The sequence below is a fragment of the Panulirus ornatus genome, chromosome 17, assembly GCF_036320965.1.
Source record: "Panulirus ornatus isolate Po-2019 chromosome 17, ASM3632096v1, whole genome shotgun sequence".
Classification (NCBI taxonomy): domain Eukaryota; kingdom Metazoa; phylum Arthropoda; class Malacostraca; order Decapoda; family Palinuridae; genus Panulirus; species Panulirus ornatus.
The window spans coordinates 42,252,512-42,272,561 of NC_092240.1; the positions used below are offsets into that span (position 1 = coordinate 42,252,512).

Below are 20,050 nucleotides of genomic sequence, written 5' to 3' on the forward strand. Positions count from 1 at the left end.
GGTGGTTTGATCGAGTGAGTAACGTAAGGGTAAGAGAGATGTGTGGAAATAAAAAGAGCGTGGTTGAGAGAGCAGAAGAGGGTGTTTTGAAGTGGTTTGGGCACATGGAGAGGATGAGTGAGGAAAGATTGACCAAGAGAATATATGTGTCGGAGGTGGAGGGAACGAGGAGAAGAGGGAGACCAAATTGGAGGTGGAAAGATGGAGTGAAAAAGATTTTGTGTGATCGGGGTCTGAACATGCAGGAGGGTGAAAGGAGGGCAAGGAATAGAGTGAATTGGAGCGATGTGGTATACCGGGGCTGACGTGCTGTCAGTGGATTGAATCAAGGCATGTGAAGCGTCTGGGGTAAACCATGGAAAGCTGTGTAGGTATGTATATTTGCATGTGTGGACGTATGTATATACATGTGTATGGGGGGGGGGGGGGGGGTGGGGCCATTTCTTTCGTCTGTTTCCTTGCGCTACCTCGCAAACGCGGGAGACAGCGACAAAGTATAAAAAAAAAAAAAAAAAAATATATATATATATATATATATATATATATATATATATATATATATATATATATATATATATATATATATATATATATATATATATATATATATGTATATATATATATATATATATATATATATATATATATATATATATATATATATATATATATATATATATATATATATATATGTGTGTGTGTGTGTGTGTATGTATATATACTTTATATGCCTTTGACGTTAACATAAGATTTTAGCAGGTTAACAGGATGCGACAGTTTGGGGTGGAAATGTTTCCCACATGTTGGCTTACGGGCCAGTCATGGGATCCTCCCCACGTTGCCAGAATATATTGCCCAAATTTACCGGAAAATGTTTCATTTGTTAACAGGGAAGGGAAGAGCTGTGAACCCTCCATACTACCCTGGGAAGTAAGGGGAGGGGAGAAGAGAACTTTAGTGGTGAAAATCAAAGTTAAATGTGAAGAAGAGGCAAACACACGGGGCAGTTTACAGACGGATGTGTAGGAGTCGATGAACATTACAACGACAGAATGAGGACACGTGTGTGGAAAGATCAGTAAAGCCTTGAATAATTGCAAATACATTTGCTGTCATTAATAGAGAATATATTCCAGGGCGAGGAGGTGACTGCTAGTCTCTTGACCATTCCAGTCATAGGGATCTGGGAATATTGGATAACGAAATACTTGGTCAACTCTGCTCATCAACGTGGATCGAACCTGGAATCATCTTGAGCTAAGGCAGCACCACATTACAGCTGCATGTGATTTTTTCTCGTTATAATCACGCGAGGGTTCATTGCGACCTCCTCTGTCCCATATCATCGTGGCTCATCATCTTCTAAGCGACCAGGTTTTCATCATGCAGTACACGGGAGTGCATGAACTATGTGATCTTTGTTGTGTCAAGGATGTCCTCTGTCTTTGGTGAGAAAATTTCCATTCGTACAGGGGCGTCATTATTGTACAAGCAGAGGAGGGTGGGTGATGATAAGTACGAGTACAGGTCATCCGTAAAGCCACATTCTTGAAGTGGTCATAGAGAGTTACACCTGCATCAGGGAAACGAACATACGCCACTAGAGTTATCTTCTTCAGAGTAACCAGAGAGAATAGTTCTGATAGATAAAGTAAGCAACACACCACAGAACCCCAGTCCTGTGTTGCATAAAGCAGCCGACTGCACAAACACACGTTCACAATGCTCTTACATAAACACTTACAAAGCCTCTCCCTTCCCTGCCTCTCCCTACCCAGCCTCTCCCTACCCATTATTACGGAGATAAAGGTCACCACAGCTCTACTGTACATCCACCCACGACAAACACCAATATCACCAATATTACCAGCACCCCTCTTGTAGTGAGACAATATTACCAGCTTCCTCTTGTGGTGAGACAATATTACCAGCTTCCTCTTGTGATGAGACAGTTTACTTCTGTAGTCATACCTTTTCACAGAGTAACAAATCTCCAATCTTTCTCTTTTTTTTCTGTCTTTTACAATAACTATCTTGATTGGTAGGGCTATTGTGTTCCTGTGTTAACCTCAAGTGGAAGGTGACAGTATACCACGTGTATGTACAACATTATTCATGTAGACTACAGAAAGAAATGTATTTCTGTTTTTGTTTCATCTAGATCAAACATCATAGTTGACTTCCTCTGTAGGAGTTAGGGTCTCCGAGGACCACATTATGCTGTGGTAAGCTGCTGTAGTCACACCTTGCTGCGAGGCACACGAGAGCTTTACCACGGTGGGTCAAGCTTGCGTCCTCACTGCAGCAGGCTCGGCTCTGGGTCGACTGGCACCTGGAGCAGCCTGGCTGACCATGACGGGAGGCAGGAAACGAGTTAAGAGAAGGAAGGCTTAAGGTGGATAAGGGAAGACAAGGGGGTGGATAGAGGGAGGCTGAGGTGGATAGGGGAAAGCTATGGGTATATAGAAGAAGGGCATGTGTGGGTAGAGAAGAGCTACGGGAATTTCAGGGTGGATATGGGAAGGCTAAGATTATATAGAGGAAGGGTAAAGGCGGGTAGAAGAGAGTCTCTGGATAGATCGGGAAAGGCTAAGAGTGGATAGAGGAATTTTAGGGAAAGTTTGGAATGGATAGGGGACGGCGCTATAACAATATGGAACGGAACTGGAGGGTAAAGACTGGAGGCAGACAACATGGAGAAGGTGGCGGTGATGGAGCAGAAGGATGGAGAACAAGCAATATAGAGTGGATGGAGGCGAGAGTGTACGTATCAGAAATGGAAGATTATGGGGTGATAATGGTGCAGGAAGCGGGATGAAGAGTGATGAGGGAGAGATGTCAGCACGAAGTGTAGTGGGCCTGTTAGTGTGAGGTTGTAAGTGTGAGTAATAGCTAGGGATGGAAGGGATGATGGTGTGCGAGTATGACGTATGTAGTGTGAGAGTGGATGTGTGAGGAGATGGGTTGTAAGTGTTAGGGTGTGACATATGGCCAGAATGAGGTTGATGATAATGGTAATAACAATAAATCAACAACAGTAACAAAAATCATATCAATTATGATAACAAAAATAATGAAAATAATAATAATAAAGATATTCATAATAACAATGATATTAATAAAGATGATAGTGATAATAATAATGATAATGATAATAGTAATAATGATAATGATAATGATCATAATAATGATAGTAATAATGATGATAATGATAATAATAATAATAATGATAATGATAATGACGATAATGATAATAATAATAATAATAATAATAATAATAATAATAATAATAATAATAATAATGATAATAATAATAATGATAATAATGATAATGATAATAATAATAATGATAATGATGATAACAACAACAACAACAACAACAACAACAACAGTGCGAATTAACGCACAGAAAAGACAAGACGTTCTGTTAAACGTAGCGAATGTCAAACAAAGAATGTTTGCACAAACACTATAGCTTACTGATAGAGTTCACAGTGGCAAGGTAGAGATTGCTCTTGGAACGGTATGTACAGGGGTTTGTGGTGTTGAACTGCAACACGGAAACGTGGGATTGCTGGTGGCAGGAGATGACGGTGGCGAGACTGATGCACAAGCGCTTGCAAGTGAAGCTTGGAGATACCTGGGGGGACCAACGCGTTGGGCGCCTCCTAACCGGTGGTTTGAGAGGAACCTGAGTATGAGAGGCTGTGGGCTGATGGTGTAAACATGAGGAGGAGGGAGAAGACGGGCTGGAAAGGGAAGATGTGCAAGCCATGAGGCGGTGTGGACTTCATCATCATCGACGCTGACCAAGTAATGGAGAATAATGTTGTCCCAGCTGTCCTCTCTCTCTCTCTCTCTCTCTCTCTCTCTCTCTCTCTCTCTCTCTCTCTCTCTCTCTCTCTCTCTCTCTCTCTCTCTCTGACCGATTGAAATGCACTATGGCCCTGACCTTGCTGTGAGCCTTCATGGTAGCAGCAGCATGTACAACACTGAAGATCAAGCTAACACCGGACTCCACTCACGAGTCGTCATTCACACCAAGTGACTCAGGCATCCTGATGACTGTGACTCGACCTCCGTTACAGTAACATAGTCAGCCTCTCCTGCTTAGATTACGATGTTATTGTTACTGTTAGTGGTAATAACACTGCTGCTGCTACTGCTAAGTAGCATTAACACTGCTACTGCTACTGCTAGAGGTAGTAACACTGATATTGTTACTGCTGCTAGTGGCATTAATATTGCTGATGGTACTTTTAAGTGCAACTTCTAGTAACACTGTTGACGCCATTGTTGCTGGTAGTGATGTTAACACTGTTACAGCTACTGTTACTGTCGTGGTTATCAGCTACGTACTCTCAATGCATCAGGGAGGAGGGTAAGTCTATCCAGGGAGACTTGCTCTCACAACATCAGACAGACAGTAATGTGTCTCCAGACACACTTACTACCTTCTAGCTATTAGTGCCTTACTCTCATAACATCAGAGACGATGTTATGCCTCTTATGATTCTGATATGTGAACTCAGGCGAGATACTGAACTTTGTGATAATACATTTGTAATTGGGGTCAAAGATGCGGATTGTTAACCTCATTTAGAAAAAAACACACACATATGAGTGTATATAAGCCCGGCTAGCTCAGTCGGTAGAGCACGAGACTCTTAATCTCGGGGTCGTGGGTTCGAGCCCCACGTTGGGCGGTAACAGTTTTCTATGATGTGCTATGCACCTGCCTCTGAACATGCCATCCACGGCCCATTTAGACCGAACCATCTACCATGGTTCCATGAACTGTTTAAGAAATACAAGAGAAAGGGGGGGAGGTTAAGAGAGTACCAGATATTACATTGGCAAAATAAATAACAAAGATCCTATTGGCCAGGGATCAGGTAATCTACCGAAGTACATTCTATAACTCACATCCTGTACGCGATAGATAAGGTCAGGATAAAACAGCAAGAGGGGGTTTCTCCCCACACTCTTCCACTCTCTCACGCAACAACAGCTGGCAGCATGAATAATGTATTGATGTATGAAACAAGCATGGAATCTGGCATGAAAGAAGGGAAATCTGTTGACGTCAATACTTATTTATAATGGTCTATTTTCTGGCAATAAGTCTATGGAATGTAGGTCGTTTTCTCACCACTGAAAGAAAACAATGTATTTGTATACATATGTTTGTTACTTGGTATTCTTTCCCTCATGCTACCTCTCTACCTACCGACCTACCTACCTACGAATACCTATGACGAGATACTGTCAGACTGGCGGGGCTAGCGCAGAGCGCTCACCACAAGTACGGCTTCTTTGATAGGTCTGTAAATATCTCCTGCCCGACGGGGGTGTGGGGGGGGAGGAGAAACAGTCAGACAGACAGACAGACAAACATATAGACAGACAGACTGACGGACAGAAAGTCAAACACACGGAGGGAAACAGATAGAAAGACAAACAGAGGGAGACTAGTAGAAGTATTGATTGTTTATATCATCATTTTACCTCTTTTGATTTTCCTTTACGAAAATGTTAATATCGTAGAAAAGACAACGTAAAATACTTAATGTTCTCTGACCAGGAAAGAGTCTACATTCTCCAGATCTGGACTCAGACTGGCCATATATGGTTAGATATAACAAGAGAGCATAACACTTCGCATGGTTAAAGTATATCCATGGTATGATGTAACTGGAGGGCATCACAGAACTTGAAATTGCCTGAGACAAATGATGATTCTTGTCTTTCATTTTTTTACTCGCGCTATATTAGGAAGATGTAAGTCTATCCAGGAGAAATTTACTATCTATTATCCATCAGCGATCTACTCTTGGGACGTGAGAGAGAATGGTAAGCCATCGAGGTACGCTGGCTCTCACAGTACCAGATGGAAGGATAAGTCTGTCCAGACAAATTCACTCTCACAGCATCACAGGCAAGTGTCTTCAGACACACTTGCTACATGCTAACCATTAGTGCCTTACTCTCACAACATCAGAGAGGATGTTATGCCATTATGTCACCTGACACATCAGCCGGGGCCTCATGACCTTGGTAAGGTCAAGTCTTGATCCTCGTATCATGTGAAGTCAGGCGAGTTATTGAACTTTACTAGTGACAGTACATGTATAATTCAGGGTTGAAGATGGTGATTGTTGACCTCGTTTAGACACAGACACACGTACGAGGCTGTGTATATAAGCCCGGCTAGTTCAGTCGGTAGAGCACGAGACTCTTAATCTCGGGGTCGTGGGTTCGAGCCCCACGTTGGGCGGGGACGATTTTCCATGATACAACATGGGACTGCCTCTGAACATACCATCCACTGCCCGTCTACATCAACCAATCTGCCATAATTCCGTGAACTGTTTCAAAAGAGAGAGAGAGAGAGAAAAAAAAAATATGATACCAAAGATTGCATAGAAGATAACAGAGACGCTATTGGCCTATGATTAGGCAATCTACGGAAGTATATTTTATAACTCACATTCTGTACTCGATAGATAAGGTAAGGATAAAATGCAAGAGGGGGTCTCTCCCCACACACTCTCTCATGCAACAACAGCTGGCAGCGTGTTAGCCATTATTACCTCACATTTCCCCCCTCATACCTTGGAAGGGAAGTCTTGATTGGATAGTGAATAGGCGAGTTTTTGAACTTTTGGAATACATGAAATTGGGTTAAGTGGGATTGTTACCTCTTTAGAAAACACACACAGGGTTTTTATAAGCCCGGCTAGTCAGTCGGTAGAGACGAGACTCTTAATCTCGGGTCGTGGGTTCGAGCAGACTGGCGGGGCTAGCGCAGAGCGCTCACCACAAGTACGGCTTCTTTGATAGGTCTGTAAATATCTCCTGCCCGACGGGGGTGTGGGGGGGGAGGAGAAACAGTCAAACAGACAGACAGACAAACATATAGACAGACAGACTGACGGACAGAAAGTCAAACACACGGAGGGAAACAGATAGAAAGACAAACAGAGGGAGACTAGTAGAAGTATTGATTGTTTATATCATCATTTTACCTCTTTTGATTTTCCTTTACGAAAATGTTAATATCGTAGAAAAGACAACGTAAAATACTTAATGTTCTCTGACCAGGAAAGAGTCTACATTCTCCAGATCTGGACTCAGACTGGACATATATGGTTAGATATAACAAGATAGCATAACACTTCGTATGGTTACAGTATATCCATGGTATGATGTAACTGGAGAGCATCACAGAACTTGAAATTGCCTGAGACAAATGATGATTCTTGTCTTTCATTTTTTTACTCGCGCTATATTAGGAAGATGTAAGTCTATCCAGGAGAAATTTACTATCTATTATCCATCAGCGATCTACTCTTGGGACGTGAGAGAGAATGGTAAGCCATCGAGGTACGCTGGCTCTCACAGTACCAGACGGAAGGATAAGTCTGTCCAGACAAATTCACTCTCACAGCATCACAGGCAAGTGTCTTCAGACACACTTGCTACATGCTAACCATTAGTGCCTTACTCTCACAACATCAGAGAGGATGTTATGCCATTATGTCACCTGACACATCAGCCGGGGCCTCATGACCTTGGTAAGGTCATGTCTTGATCCTCGTATCATGTGAAGTCAGGCGAGTTATTGAACTTTACTAGTGACAGTACATGTATAATTCAGGGTTGAAGATGGTGATTGTTGACCTCGTTTAGACACAGACACACGTACGAGGCTATGTATATAAGCCCGGCTAGCTCAGTCGGTAGAGCACGAGACTCTTAATCTCGGGGTCGTGGGTTCGAGCCCCACGTTGGGCGGTGACAATTTTCCATGATACAACATGGGACTGCCTCTGAACATACCATCCACTGCCCGTCTACATCAACCAAATTGTCATAATTCCGTGAACTGTTTCAAAAGAGAGAGAGAGAGAGAGAGAGAGAGAAAATATGATACCAAAGATTGCATAGAAGATAACAGAGACGCTATTGGCCTATGATTAGGCAATCTACGGAAGTATATTTTATAACTCACATTCTGTACTCGATAGATAAGGTAAGGATAAAACAGCAAGAGGGGGTCTCTCCCCACACACTCTCTCATGCAATAACAGCTGGCAGCATGAAGTACTCATTGATGACTCAGACATAGAATCTTGCAGGCAAGAAGGGAAATCTATTGACGTTTAGATTATCAATTTATGTTGATACGTTTTTCGTCAATGGGTTTATTGAAGAATGATTTCTTACTAATCTGGAAATAGATAAAGTTGTTTGTGTAGATATGTTTGCTGATGTACATTCATGTAGTTAAAACTCTGACTGTGAGAGAGACTAGCTTTCTACCTACTGACCTACCTACCTACCTATCTCCCTACCTACCAACCTACCAACCTACCTACCTACGAGTACCTTACGACGAGATGCTGCCAGAATGGCGGGGCTAAGGCATAGCGTTCATCGTACGTACCGCTTCTTTGCTAGAACTGTCATCATCTGCTGCCAGACACAGAGAGGGAGAGAGAAAAATTAAAGAAAACGAGGACATGTTGCAGTACGAGAACTGTGAGAGTACAGTACATATGGCATTACAGTATATGTGGGAGTACAGTTCATGTGGGAGTACAGTATATGTGGGAGTACAGTACATGTGGGAGTACAGTACATATGGCATTACAGTATATGTGGGAGTACAGTACATGTGGGAGTACAGTACATGTGGGAGTACAGTACATGTGGGAGTACAGTACATGTGGGAGTACAGTACATATGGCATTACAGTATATGTGGGAGTACAGTACATGTGGGAGTACAGTACATGTGGGAGTACAGTACATATGGCATTACAGTACATGTGGGAGTACAGTACATGTGGGAGTACAGTATATGTGGGAGTACAGTACATGTGGGAGTACAGTACATGTGGGAGTACAGTACATGTGGGAGTACAGTACATATGGCAGTACAGTACATGTGGGAGTACAGTACATGTGGGAGTACAGTACATATGGCATTACAGTATATGTGGGAGTACAGTACATGTGGGAGTACAGTACATGTGGGAGTACAGTACATGTGGGAGTACAGTATATGTGGGAGTACAGTATATGTGGGAGTACAGTACATGTGGGAGTACAGTACATGTGGGAGTACAGTACATATGGCATTACAGTATATGTGGGAGTACAGTACATGTGGGAGTACAGTACATGTGGGAGTACAGTACATATGGCATTACAGTATATGAGGGAGTACAGTACATGTGGGAGTACAGTATATGTGGGAATACAGTACATGTGGGAGTACAGTACATGTGGGAGTACAGTACATGTGGGAGTACAGTACATATGGCATTACAGTATATGTGGGAGTACAGTATATGTGGGAGTACAGTACATGTGGGAGTACAGTATATGTGGGAGTACAGTACATGTGGGAGTACAGTATATGTGGGAGTACAGTACATGTGGGAGTACAGTATATGTGGGAGTACAGTACATGTGGGAGTGCAGTACATGTGGGAGTACAGTATATGTGGGAGTACAGTACATGTGGGAGTACAGTATATGTGGGAGTACAGTACATGTGGGAGTACAGTATATGTGGGAGTACGTACAGTACATAATGTGGAAGTACAGTATATGTGGGAGTACAGTAATGTGGAGTACAGTACATGTGGAGAATAGTACTATTGTGGAGTACAGTATATGTGGGAGTATACATGTAACATTGGAGTACAGTATAGTACAGTATATGTGGGAGTACAGTATATGTGGGAGTACAGTACATGTGGAGTACAGTACATGTGGGAGTACAGTAAGTACATATGGCATTACAGTATATCGTAGTGGAGTACAGTACATGTGGAGTACAGTACATGTGGGAGTACAGTACATGTGGAGTACAGTACATGTGGAGTACAGTACATATGGCATTACAGTATATGTGGGAGTACAGTACATTGTGAGGAGTACAGTACATGTGGAGTACAGTACATGTGGGAGTACAGTACATGTGGGAGTACAGTACTATGTGGGAGTACAGTACATATGTGCATACAGTATATGTGGGAGTACAGTCATGTGGGAGTACAGTATATGTGGTAGTACAGTACATGTGGGAGTACAGTACATATGGGAGTACAGTATATGTGGGAGTACAGTACATGTGGGAGTACAGTATATGTGGGAGTACAGTGCATGGGGAGTACAGTATATGTGGGAGTACAGTGATGTGGGAGTACAGTATATGTGGGAGTAACAGATACATGTGGGAGTACAGTACATTGGGAGTACAGTATACATATTGTGGGAGTACAGTATATGTGGGAGTACAGTAATATGTGGGAGTACAGTACATATGGTTGTAGTGAGTACAGTACATGTGGGAGTACAGTATATGTGGGAGTAAGTACATGTGGAGTACAGTACATGTGGGAGTACAGTCATTGAGTCATACAGTTAGTACAGAGGGGAGTCACAGTACATGTGGGAGTACAGTACATGTGGGAGTACAGTACATGTGGAGTACAGTATATGTGGAGTACAGTATATGTGGGAGTACAGTATATGTGGGAGTACAGTACATGTGGGAGTACAGTACATGTGGGAGTACAGTACATGTGGGAGTACAGTAGATGTGAGAGTACAGTACATGTGGGAGTACAGTACATGTGGGAGTACAGTACATTTGGGAGTGCTGTACATGTGGGAGCACAGTACATGTGGAGTACAGTATATGTGGGAGTACAGTATATGTGGGAGTACAGTACATGTGGGAGTATAGTACATGTGGAAGTACAGTATATGTGGGAGTATAATACTTGTGACGATATAGTGCGTTTGACAGTGCAGTACATGTGGAAGCATAATACATGTAGCACTATAGTGCATGTAGGAGTATGATATATATGGGAGCATGATACATGTGAGTACAGTACATGTAAGAGTACTGTACATGTGAGAGTACAGTATATGTGGGAGTACAGCACGTGTAACGTGTTAAAGACAGATGAGAGAAGACCTTATGGTTTATGGCGAGGTTATCTGTAGGAGGACTATGCATTGTTAAGGTAGTTATCAGAAGACCTTATGGTTTATGGCGAGGTTATCTGTAGGAGGACTATGCATGGGTTAAGTAGTTATTAGAAGACCTGATGGTTTATGGCGAGGATGGTGTTGCTCTCACTCACAGCACGTCGCCCTTGTTACCATTTTCTACTTTTGACGACTGCACCTCCTAGGTGTTCGGTCCTCCCCTCTGAGGTGCCAGATAAAAATCTTGCACACCACTCAACACTATGAGGGAAAAATACTTTGAATAGATCACCAGTGGAGCAAAAATGTCATTCGGCAAAACTTGACAATATAGCAAACTAATAGAGGCAAATTCTCATTCATACGTCTACAGAAAAGAACGATTTTTGGAGTTTTCTATCCCAGGAAACCATGACACTCCGCCTCTGCCCCGAGAATAAGAATCTCAACATGACGTCAAAGGGCCATGTCATGTACTCTGGGTCAATGCTTTTTCAGCTTATGATTCTGTTCTCCTTTATCATAGAGCAGATGTAGCGTTTAGTAGCACAGAATCCTGCAGACGATGAGCGGATGGCGTGTGGGAGTGGGAGAATATGATCGATTCCTCCAGATGATTGTTCCCGTTGAGCAGCTTGGTCCACACAGACGAACTGGGCTATGTTGAACGCTCCGTCGAGATGACACAACCACCACACTTAAGGCAGATGGCAAACGACGTTCATGTAGAACATGGGAGAAATATTCTGAAGTAACAGGTATTTACCAATGTATACCGACGTCCCTTCCAGCCAATAGAGGAAGATGGAGAGATGATTCAGTACCTCCTGCACCGCCCTTATCATATGCTGTGAAAGTTGACTCCCTCCACGTGAATATGTTCCGTCAGATGCGTCAGGAAATGCAGCAGGTTCCACCAACATACATCCTGTTCAACAGGTGTTTTATATGGCAAAAACCTGAGCCACAAGCCATCTGTTATCTCATTAAGATAAAGACCCAAGTTCCTTTGGACGGCTTGAAGCAAACGTATGCCATATGCCCTATATGGACGTCTAATGGCACAGCTCTGGAAGCGTTTATGCTGAAAATCAAGTGTGTCTGTAGAGAGCCATAGAGAGTCCTGAGAAAATGCAGGAAGGGGAGTCTGGCGGTGTGTACCAAACTATGGATATGTCTGAAGAGATCCATGGTTCCTCAGAGCTTGCTAAGCACAATCTTCTGCTGAAGTGTTCCATTACAGTCTTTTGAGTCTCTCATCATCTGCATCTGCCCAGCAGTCATATATTCTGTTTTGAACTTTTACATTTTGTATCGTTGTGCAATAAAACATATGTTAAAGTAGTATGTCTTATCAAAACAGATATCTTAATGACCGACCCGCCAAGGTGTTCAAATGCCGAAAAAAAATATTACATAACCAACCTTCTCTCCCTGACCTTCAAGTTTGTTGAGATCTTAAGAAATATTGTCAAAGCTGAAGTTTCTATTTTCTCATAATGTTTATGTTTATACCAAACATGACCCGACTTACAACAATGTGAGGTTTAACCTCTGCTGACGTAATAGTTGAACTTCTCTGACCCTGAAAAGAGTCAGCAGTTTGGCGCTTCTTTGGGTATAGAGACGTGATGAAAAATCGCTTTTCACAAGTGTGATTAGAAATCGTAAATAATTCAGTGGGTCTTCATCTCCGGTGAAATGGCTTAGAAGGAACACTATGTATCAACCTGGACAGATGGTGAGGCAGGATGAATGGAACACATCTTATCTCATTCCGGCCGCCGGATTCTTAAACCAGTAAAGATCTCAGCCTCCATTATGTATAGAATAAAACAAGCCGTTCTTGATAATGCTTATTTATGGAATGTTAACATCATTCATGTATTCATTCAGCCGTGGCCGAAATGGACTGATAGTCTCCGACTTGAGACCATGTGGTGGTAGTTTATCTCAGTGTTCTGCTACAACGTTTGTGTGACATCTCCACTCTGGTCAAAGAGTCCCTCTCACGATGAAGACTGTATGGGAAGCTACAGTGTTGTCGAGATTATCTTTTGAAATCTTTTTCATACCCTCGAAGTCTTTTTTCTTCATGTCAGATAAGACGGCCGGGGTAACTGAAAGTCCTGGTAAATGCCATCTCCTTGAAGCTCCATGTATGCATATATATCCCTTACCGTAAGCCAGGTATCCACTTCATCGATCAACCCCTTTGGTAGGATAAGCAGTCGGACTGACTGCCACAACTAGGATTCGAACCTATGCTTTTCAGCCTAGATGGTTCGTATATGTATCACGGTCTAAGCTCTTTTTCGAGGGAATATTTCTCGATGTGTCAGTCATTCTTCATGAGGTTTATATCATGAAATCTATTCTATAGAGTTAATGATTGCTTTACGTATTTCAGGTCATTACTGGTAATCACTCCAAGATCTATAACATTACTCCATATATTTGAAGAATCTTTCGGGTTCTTTACGTCATAGGAAATTCTCTTTCCTTTTTCCTTTTTGCGAAATCTGATTCTCTTTTCACAGTCTCCTTGTAATCTTCTGTACATTTCATGATCCTTTGTATTGTCTAGCTTTTCAAATTTTGTGCGAGGTACTTTTACGTCTAATTAACTCTTTTATTTCCGGAAGTCATCCAGCCCGGCATTTTTTCCGGCATTTTTTACTCATTAATTTCCTTTTTTTCCCGGGAAAATCACCTCTCTCAAAAAGTTGAGAGGATTGATGCGTTAAGTACCACTTACTAGGTGTTGAGGGAGGGACAGAGGATGATCCCTTGTCTCACCTGTTGTGGTACCTCCTGTCGTGTGGTGGTGAGGGAGGAGGACCTGGCCAGGAAGACATGAATGAGTTTGGGAAGATTGAAAGTTGTGTTCAGATGCGGGAGTCCAGGTGTCTTGGGTCTACGAAGAATGTAAAGACGAAAATTTGATGACGATACTGACTGTTCCTTCTAGCTGGATTTTTCGTTTAGAATGACATTCAAGTGCTTGGTGGACTGACCATCTTGGAGGATGTTGTGGCCTAACGAGGCTGTAGTGTGTGGGACGTGGTATGTGTAATGTGTATGGCGACGGTCTGGCTTTGGTTATTGGTTGGTTGTGTGTCTGGTCGTGGTTCAGTTGTGGAGGCTGTTGAGACTGTTATCATCTATTGTAATTTCTTCATTTTGGGAGTTCTACACTCGAGGGGCCCCATCTCTTGCATATATGTATGTTGTCCACATTCACAACTTAACCATTGAGTTTATTCCTTTCATCACTTATCTATAAAAAGTTCTTCCTTATATCCTCCCTAATACCTTCCTTAACTTCATGTTATGTACTCTGGGTCAGTGTTATCCTCAAACTGGTTTAGAAAATGAAAGGTTGTGAACAAGTCACCCCTAACTATTTACGGTGGGAAAATTTAAGGCCCTTAATCTTACCCTGTAATTTTCTTTTCAAATTCTGGAAACCAGCTTTAACGCCTTCCTCTTTAGTTCTCTGTGCTCCTTTAAATGCGGTGACCAAATTTGACAAGTGTACTCTAGTATTGGCCAAACGCAGGAGGTGAACAGTTTGCTGAATATCTCCTAACTTGAGAGCCATTCTATTATTTGCCAGCAGACAGTTTGTCTTCTTTACCATTTTCCAAACGTAGGACTTTGGTGACAGGTTAGGGACGGTGTTTCCTCCTAATTCCCTCTCACATACTGGTTGTTACAGCTGATATCCTACATGATATTTATACTAAGGCCTTTTGCATCATAATTACCTTGCATCTATTTGGACTGAATTTCATTAACCATCTGGAGTTTGTCAGGATCCAATTCTTATTTCATACATTCCTCTTCACTTTTTACTCCTCATAACCTTGGCATCATCCGAGAAGATATCAAGCAGGTGTCCAGTCCTTTTGCAAAGTCATTCACATAGATCAAGAAGAGTAATGGCGCCAGAACAGAACCCTTCTGCACACCGATTGTGACCTGTGTTTCCCTCCATTAAGATAACAGTCGATCTGTCGAAGGAGTTTCCCCTCACATTCCTGTCTGTGGATATAGCTTCTTTACCCTTTCCTACGTTGTACTGTGTTATGCATTCTGGCATTCCAGTTACACACAATCCATCCAACTTTCTATTTTGTGTAAGTGGAGCCTCATTCCGTTCGTTACACATGATCTTTCCCTGAAAACATGTTGTTTCTCACTTAGGTAGTTTCTCCTTCGCACGCAGTCGTCCATTTACCATCTAATTATGTTTACCAACTTTTTCCAGTACTTTACAGATGACGCTGGACATGGACACCGGTCTGTATATCAGCACATCCTCCCGCTCTACTTTCTTAAACAAAGGCATCACATCTGCTCTCCCCCGCTTCCTGGGCTCTGTATCTTTCTCCAGCGACATCTTGAACTACATCTTTATTGGTTTATCAATTATATCTGCTCTTATTTTTAGCACTTATGGAGAAATTCTTCAAGACCATGCGCCATATATGGGTTAAGACCTTTACTACTCTATTTCCATCTTGTCTAGAAATTACAGTGATTTCTACGACTTCACCATTCCATCTCGCTGGTGGTGGGGCTATAGTGCCTTCCAGTGTGGAGGCAGTTCTGAACTTATCTTACAGTTTCTCCCGCATTATATCATCATCTACAGCTCTTCCCTGTCTATTCCTTAGTCGTATTAGTTGCTCTTTAACTGACCAATTGATTTATGCAAAGGTTTTGGGTTACCTCCTACCTTGTCCACAATATTGTTACAAAAGTTTCGTTGTTCCTGGCTTCTTCTCCTGCTGTACCCGTCCCTTGCTCTCTTTCGCCTTGTAAGTGCTGGCTGGCTGGCTGCCTAGCTGGGTCGTGACCTACGTTTTTGCACAGCACATTGTAAGTTCCTTCGCATTTCGACACCTCATATCGAGCTATACTTCCCTCTTTTCATAACCTTACGTCTGTATTTTAGGCTAAAGGGACCCATTTTCGTATTCCTTAACTGTATATTTCACAGAACCTTCCATCAAAATACCTTTCATCCTTGTTACCGAACCCTACTCCCCAGATTATGTTACCATAATAATTCAAATTCTGTGAAGTTATCACAATTACGTATATGATATCTCAGTCTGGTTTCTTCTCTGGTCTTTTTACCTCTTGATATATCACATAATCAAACTGAAGTACTACATGAACGCTTTCCCAGCTGAGGTATGGTATATGAAGTGTGTGTGTGTGTGTGTGTATGTGTGTGTGTGTGTGTGTGTGTGTGTGTGTGTGTGTGTGTGTGTGTGTGTGAGTGTGTTTGTTTGTTTGTCTTTCACTTAGAATTATAAGCAGTAGTTTCTGAGAGTAAGATATTACCTTGAAATGTATTGATACAATGTTTATATTCGGTAGATTGTTGTTGATATATGATAACTCTTTTACCATGTAACAACTTTGACCCTGGTGACCTTTCGTGAACTCTGCCAACAGTACAGTGACCCCTGGCCGCTCAATCACACCCACTATACTTCCATCCTACATCCACACCCTCACCAGAACAACCACTACTGCCACCACACCTGACTACAAGCTTATGGCACCCCCTTCCCTCCTATACCTTCCACCCTTCCTGCTGTATTGCCACGTACTCCCCCACCCCCGCCTCCCCTCATGTACTATGTCTCCTGCTAAACTCAGGTCTCAAATGTCACAGGTTTATTCAGTGGTGTGTGTGTCCCGTGGGGGTGGCGCCTGTCCCCTGCTCCCTCAACACCACCATCACAACTGAGCTGCTTGACTAACTTATATAGCACTCTCCACTCTCTCTCCTGCCTCCAAACCTCCTCCCTACCTACCTCCTCTCTTCTTACCTCCTCCCTTCTCTACCTCCTCCCTTCTCTACCTCCTCTTCTTCCTACCTCTTCCCTTCCCTTCCTCCTTCTTTCCATTCCTCCACTCACCTTCCCTCCCTACCTCAGGTAACTTTCCTCTCCCTTACCTCTACTAATCTTCCTTCCCTACCTCCACTATCCTCCCTCCCTCCCTTTCTCCACATTTCTCACGGACTAAGGCGTTGTCTTATGTTTCAGGCCCCCCCACCACCATCATGGTCAACATGAACGTCCGCTCCATGGGTCCATTCTACGAGAAACAAGAGGTAAGGCTGATCTACCTCCCTCCTGCACCGCCTTCTGCTGCTGCAGACATTATTGTTCTCCTGTTGTCGTGTTGGCCTCACGCAGGGCATTACTAGCAAGTCTTCTCTCCTATAGATAATCTGTTTCTATACAGATTGACGCATTTTATATACTCAACATATCTCATGTGTTACGCAAAGGTGTCATGTTTTCCTGGATAATAACAGAAACATCATTTTATTGCCAATTGATGTCATGTTCAGAATTCCTCACACTTATTGTTCATCATTTACACCTGCGGCCACAATGACCCATTATTTCATGTCCCTATCAATGCATTTACATGTTCATCATAACCGGGCGGTGTAAATTTCTCCTTTTACATAAGTGTTCCTACACCAGTTTACACATCATTGACAATTTGCATTTCTCAAAAACAAATGTTAAACAAAAAACGAAAAGAAAAAGAGCGAACTTTATGGCAACAAAACCAATCGAGGAACGAGTACAGGAAATTACTTTAAAATGCAAAGGAATTTTTTGTGCCTTTCAAGCTGCAGATATTTAGTAAGAATTATATATATATATATATATATATATATATATATATATATATATATATATATATATATATATATATATATATGATAACACAACATATTCTAAACTTAGTAAAAATCCCTTAGAAGCAGTTAATTCTCACTTCAATAAAGAAATAAAGTTGTTGAAAGGTAACATTTCTCTAATCAAAAATTTGTCATCTTTGTCCCCTTCATTGCCATATATGTATGGACTTATCAAAACACATAAACAGAAATTTCCAGCAAGACCTATAGTGAATTCAGTAGGCTTCATCACATATAGATTGTCAAAATGGTTAGTTTCCTTATTAAGCCCTTTAGTGGGTAATGTATCAAATTCTAATATCATGAACAATGTAGATTTAGTCAACAAGCTAAACAATATCAATATCAATTTTGATTTCAAACTAGTTAGCTTTCATGTTTCCTCACTCTTCATTAAAGTTTCAGTTGATGACCTTTTAGAATATTATATTTATTTGATGTGTTGGATGATATTCATTTACCTGTTTCAAAGTCTAATTTCATTGAACCGATAAAATTGTGTATAAAAGACTGTGTATTTCAATTTAATGGAGATTATTATACTCAAAAATTTGGTATGGCAATGGGTAACCCTCTTTCACCTGTACTAAGTAATCTTTATATGGATTTTTTTGAAACAAAATTACTAAAGGATATCTTACCTTCTAATCCAATTTGGTTTAGGTATGTAGATGATGTTCTTTGTGTTTGGCCAACAAATGAAAATTTACAAATATTTCTCCCCTTACTTAACAATTTAGTGCCTTACATCAAATTTACTGTAGAAAATGAAAATAATGGTATGTTACCATTTTTAGATTGCATGATCCATATTCAAGGAAACAAGTTTAAGTTTAGCATATACAGAAAACCCACCAATGTATGCTCATATATCCATTATCATTCATCTCGACAGAGTTAAATTATCATCATTTCAATCTATGTTCCTTAGGGCATTACGTATTTGCAGTCCAGAGTTTATTGATGATGAGTTTGAATAGATATATTCTATTGGATCTAAGTTAAAGTACCCTAGATCTTTCATTGATAATTCCCTTAAGTTAGCAAAGAAATCATTTTATAGGGTTGAGCCCAAACCTCACATTGACACCAAGAATCTCTTAGTTCCCCCTTTTAATGATAATTTAACTTTGCTTCCCATGTTGCTTAAATCCTTTAATGTAAATGTTGCCTTTAGCAACAATAATACTATAAAGAATATCTTAATCAGGAATTCACCAGAAAATTCTCTTGGTTGCATCTATAAAGTTCCTTGTGGAAACTGTGATAAAATTTATGTTGGTCAGACTGGTAAGGATCTTTCTGTTAGACTTAAGCAACATAAATATAGTATAAGAACGGGACAAGAATCAAATGCCTTGTTTAATCATGTTAAAAACTATGATCATTGTATTGACTGGAGTAACGCCATCTCAGTTGTTAACTCTAACTCTATAACCAAGAGAAATATCATTGAATCTTCTATTACTAAATACACAAAGAATTATAATCTTAATAATAGTGATGGTCTATACAAATTAGATAACTTTATTGTTGATAAAATTTGTAAAATGATAAGTTTATGAACGCTCGTTGTATGTTTTGGACAATCAAATGTTTACCAAATGGCGTCCTAGCTTCGTCGCTTCGATGTATATCAACTGACTGTTATATTTCTCTCATGTGTCTCCCCTGATGATGAGATTATTACACGAAAGTGCACTTGGGAACTTATCGTGTTTCATTTTCCCCGTGGACTCATAGGAATATATATATATATATATATATATATATATATATATATATATATATATATATATATATATATATATATATATATATATATACATATATATATATTGATGAGAACTACTATTGACGTTTGTGTAAATAAATCATACATTTCCTTTTTCCATATCCAGAGGTTGAACCATTATGTGACATTCATTTTTTCATTTCATTTCAAGCTAGAAGTTTCAGTTTTCTACATTGTTTCTTACATTTTTCATATGTATATATATGTATGTGTGTGTGTGTGTATATGTGCGTATGTATGTGTATGTGTGTGTATGTGTATATTTATAAATATGTATATTATCCCTGGGGATAGGGGTGAAAGAATACTTCCCACGCATTCCTCGCGTGTCGTAGAAAGCGACTAGAGGGGACGGGAGCGGGGCGCCAGAAATCCTCCTCTCCTTGTATTTTTTTCTAAAATGGGAAACAGAAGAAGGAGTCACGCGGGGAGTGCTCATCCTCCTCGAAGGCTCAGATTGGGGTGCCTAAATGTGTGTGGATGTAACCAAGATGT

General features: G+C 41.0%; 1 protein-coding gene and 2 non-coding genes across 3 annotated transcripts in view; all 3 read left to right on the top strand.

The window, feature by feature from the left end:
- The first annotated feature begins 4,633 nt into the window (after window positions 1-4,633).
- Window positions 4,634-4,706, top strand: TRNAK-CUU (transfer RNA lysine (anticodon CUU)). The gene has a single exon. It is a non-coding gene; the product is annotated as a tRNA-Lys (tRNA).
- Window positions 4,707-7,724: 3,018 nt separating this feature from the next.
- On the top strand, window positions 7,725-7,797 carry TRNAK-CUU (transfer RNA lysine (anticodon CUU)). Its single transcript has one exon. It is a non-coding gene; the product is annotated as a tRNA-Lys (tRNA).
- A 6,074-nt stretch (window positions 7,798-13,871) lies between these two features.
- LOC139754431 (uncharacterized) overlaps window positions 13,872-20,050 on the top strand; it is a 299,964-nt gene continuing 293,785 nt past the window's right edge. The window contains exons 1-3 of the mRNA XM_071671708.1: window positions 13,872-13,943; window positions 15,299-15,512; window positions 17,087-17,154. Coding sequence (XP_071527809.1) covers window positions 13,872-13,943; window positions 15,299-15,512; window positions 17,087-17,154 — 354 coding nt within the window. The remainder of the gene's footprint in view (window positions 13,944-15,298; window positions 15,513-17,086; window positions 17,155-20,050) is intronic.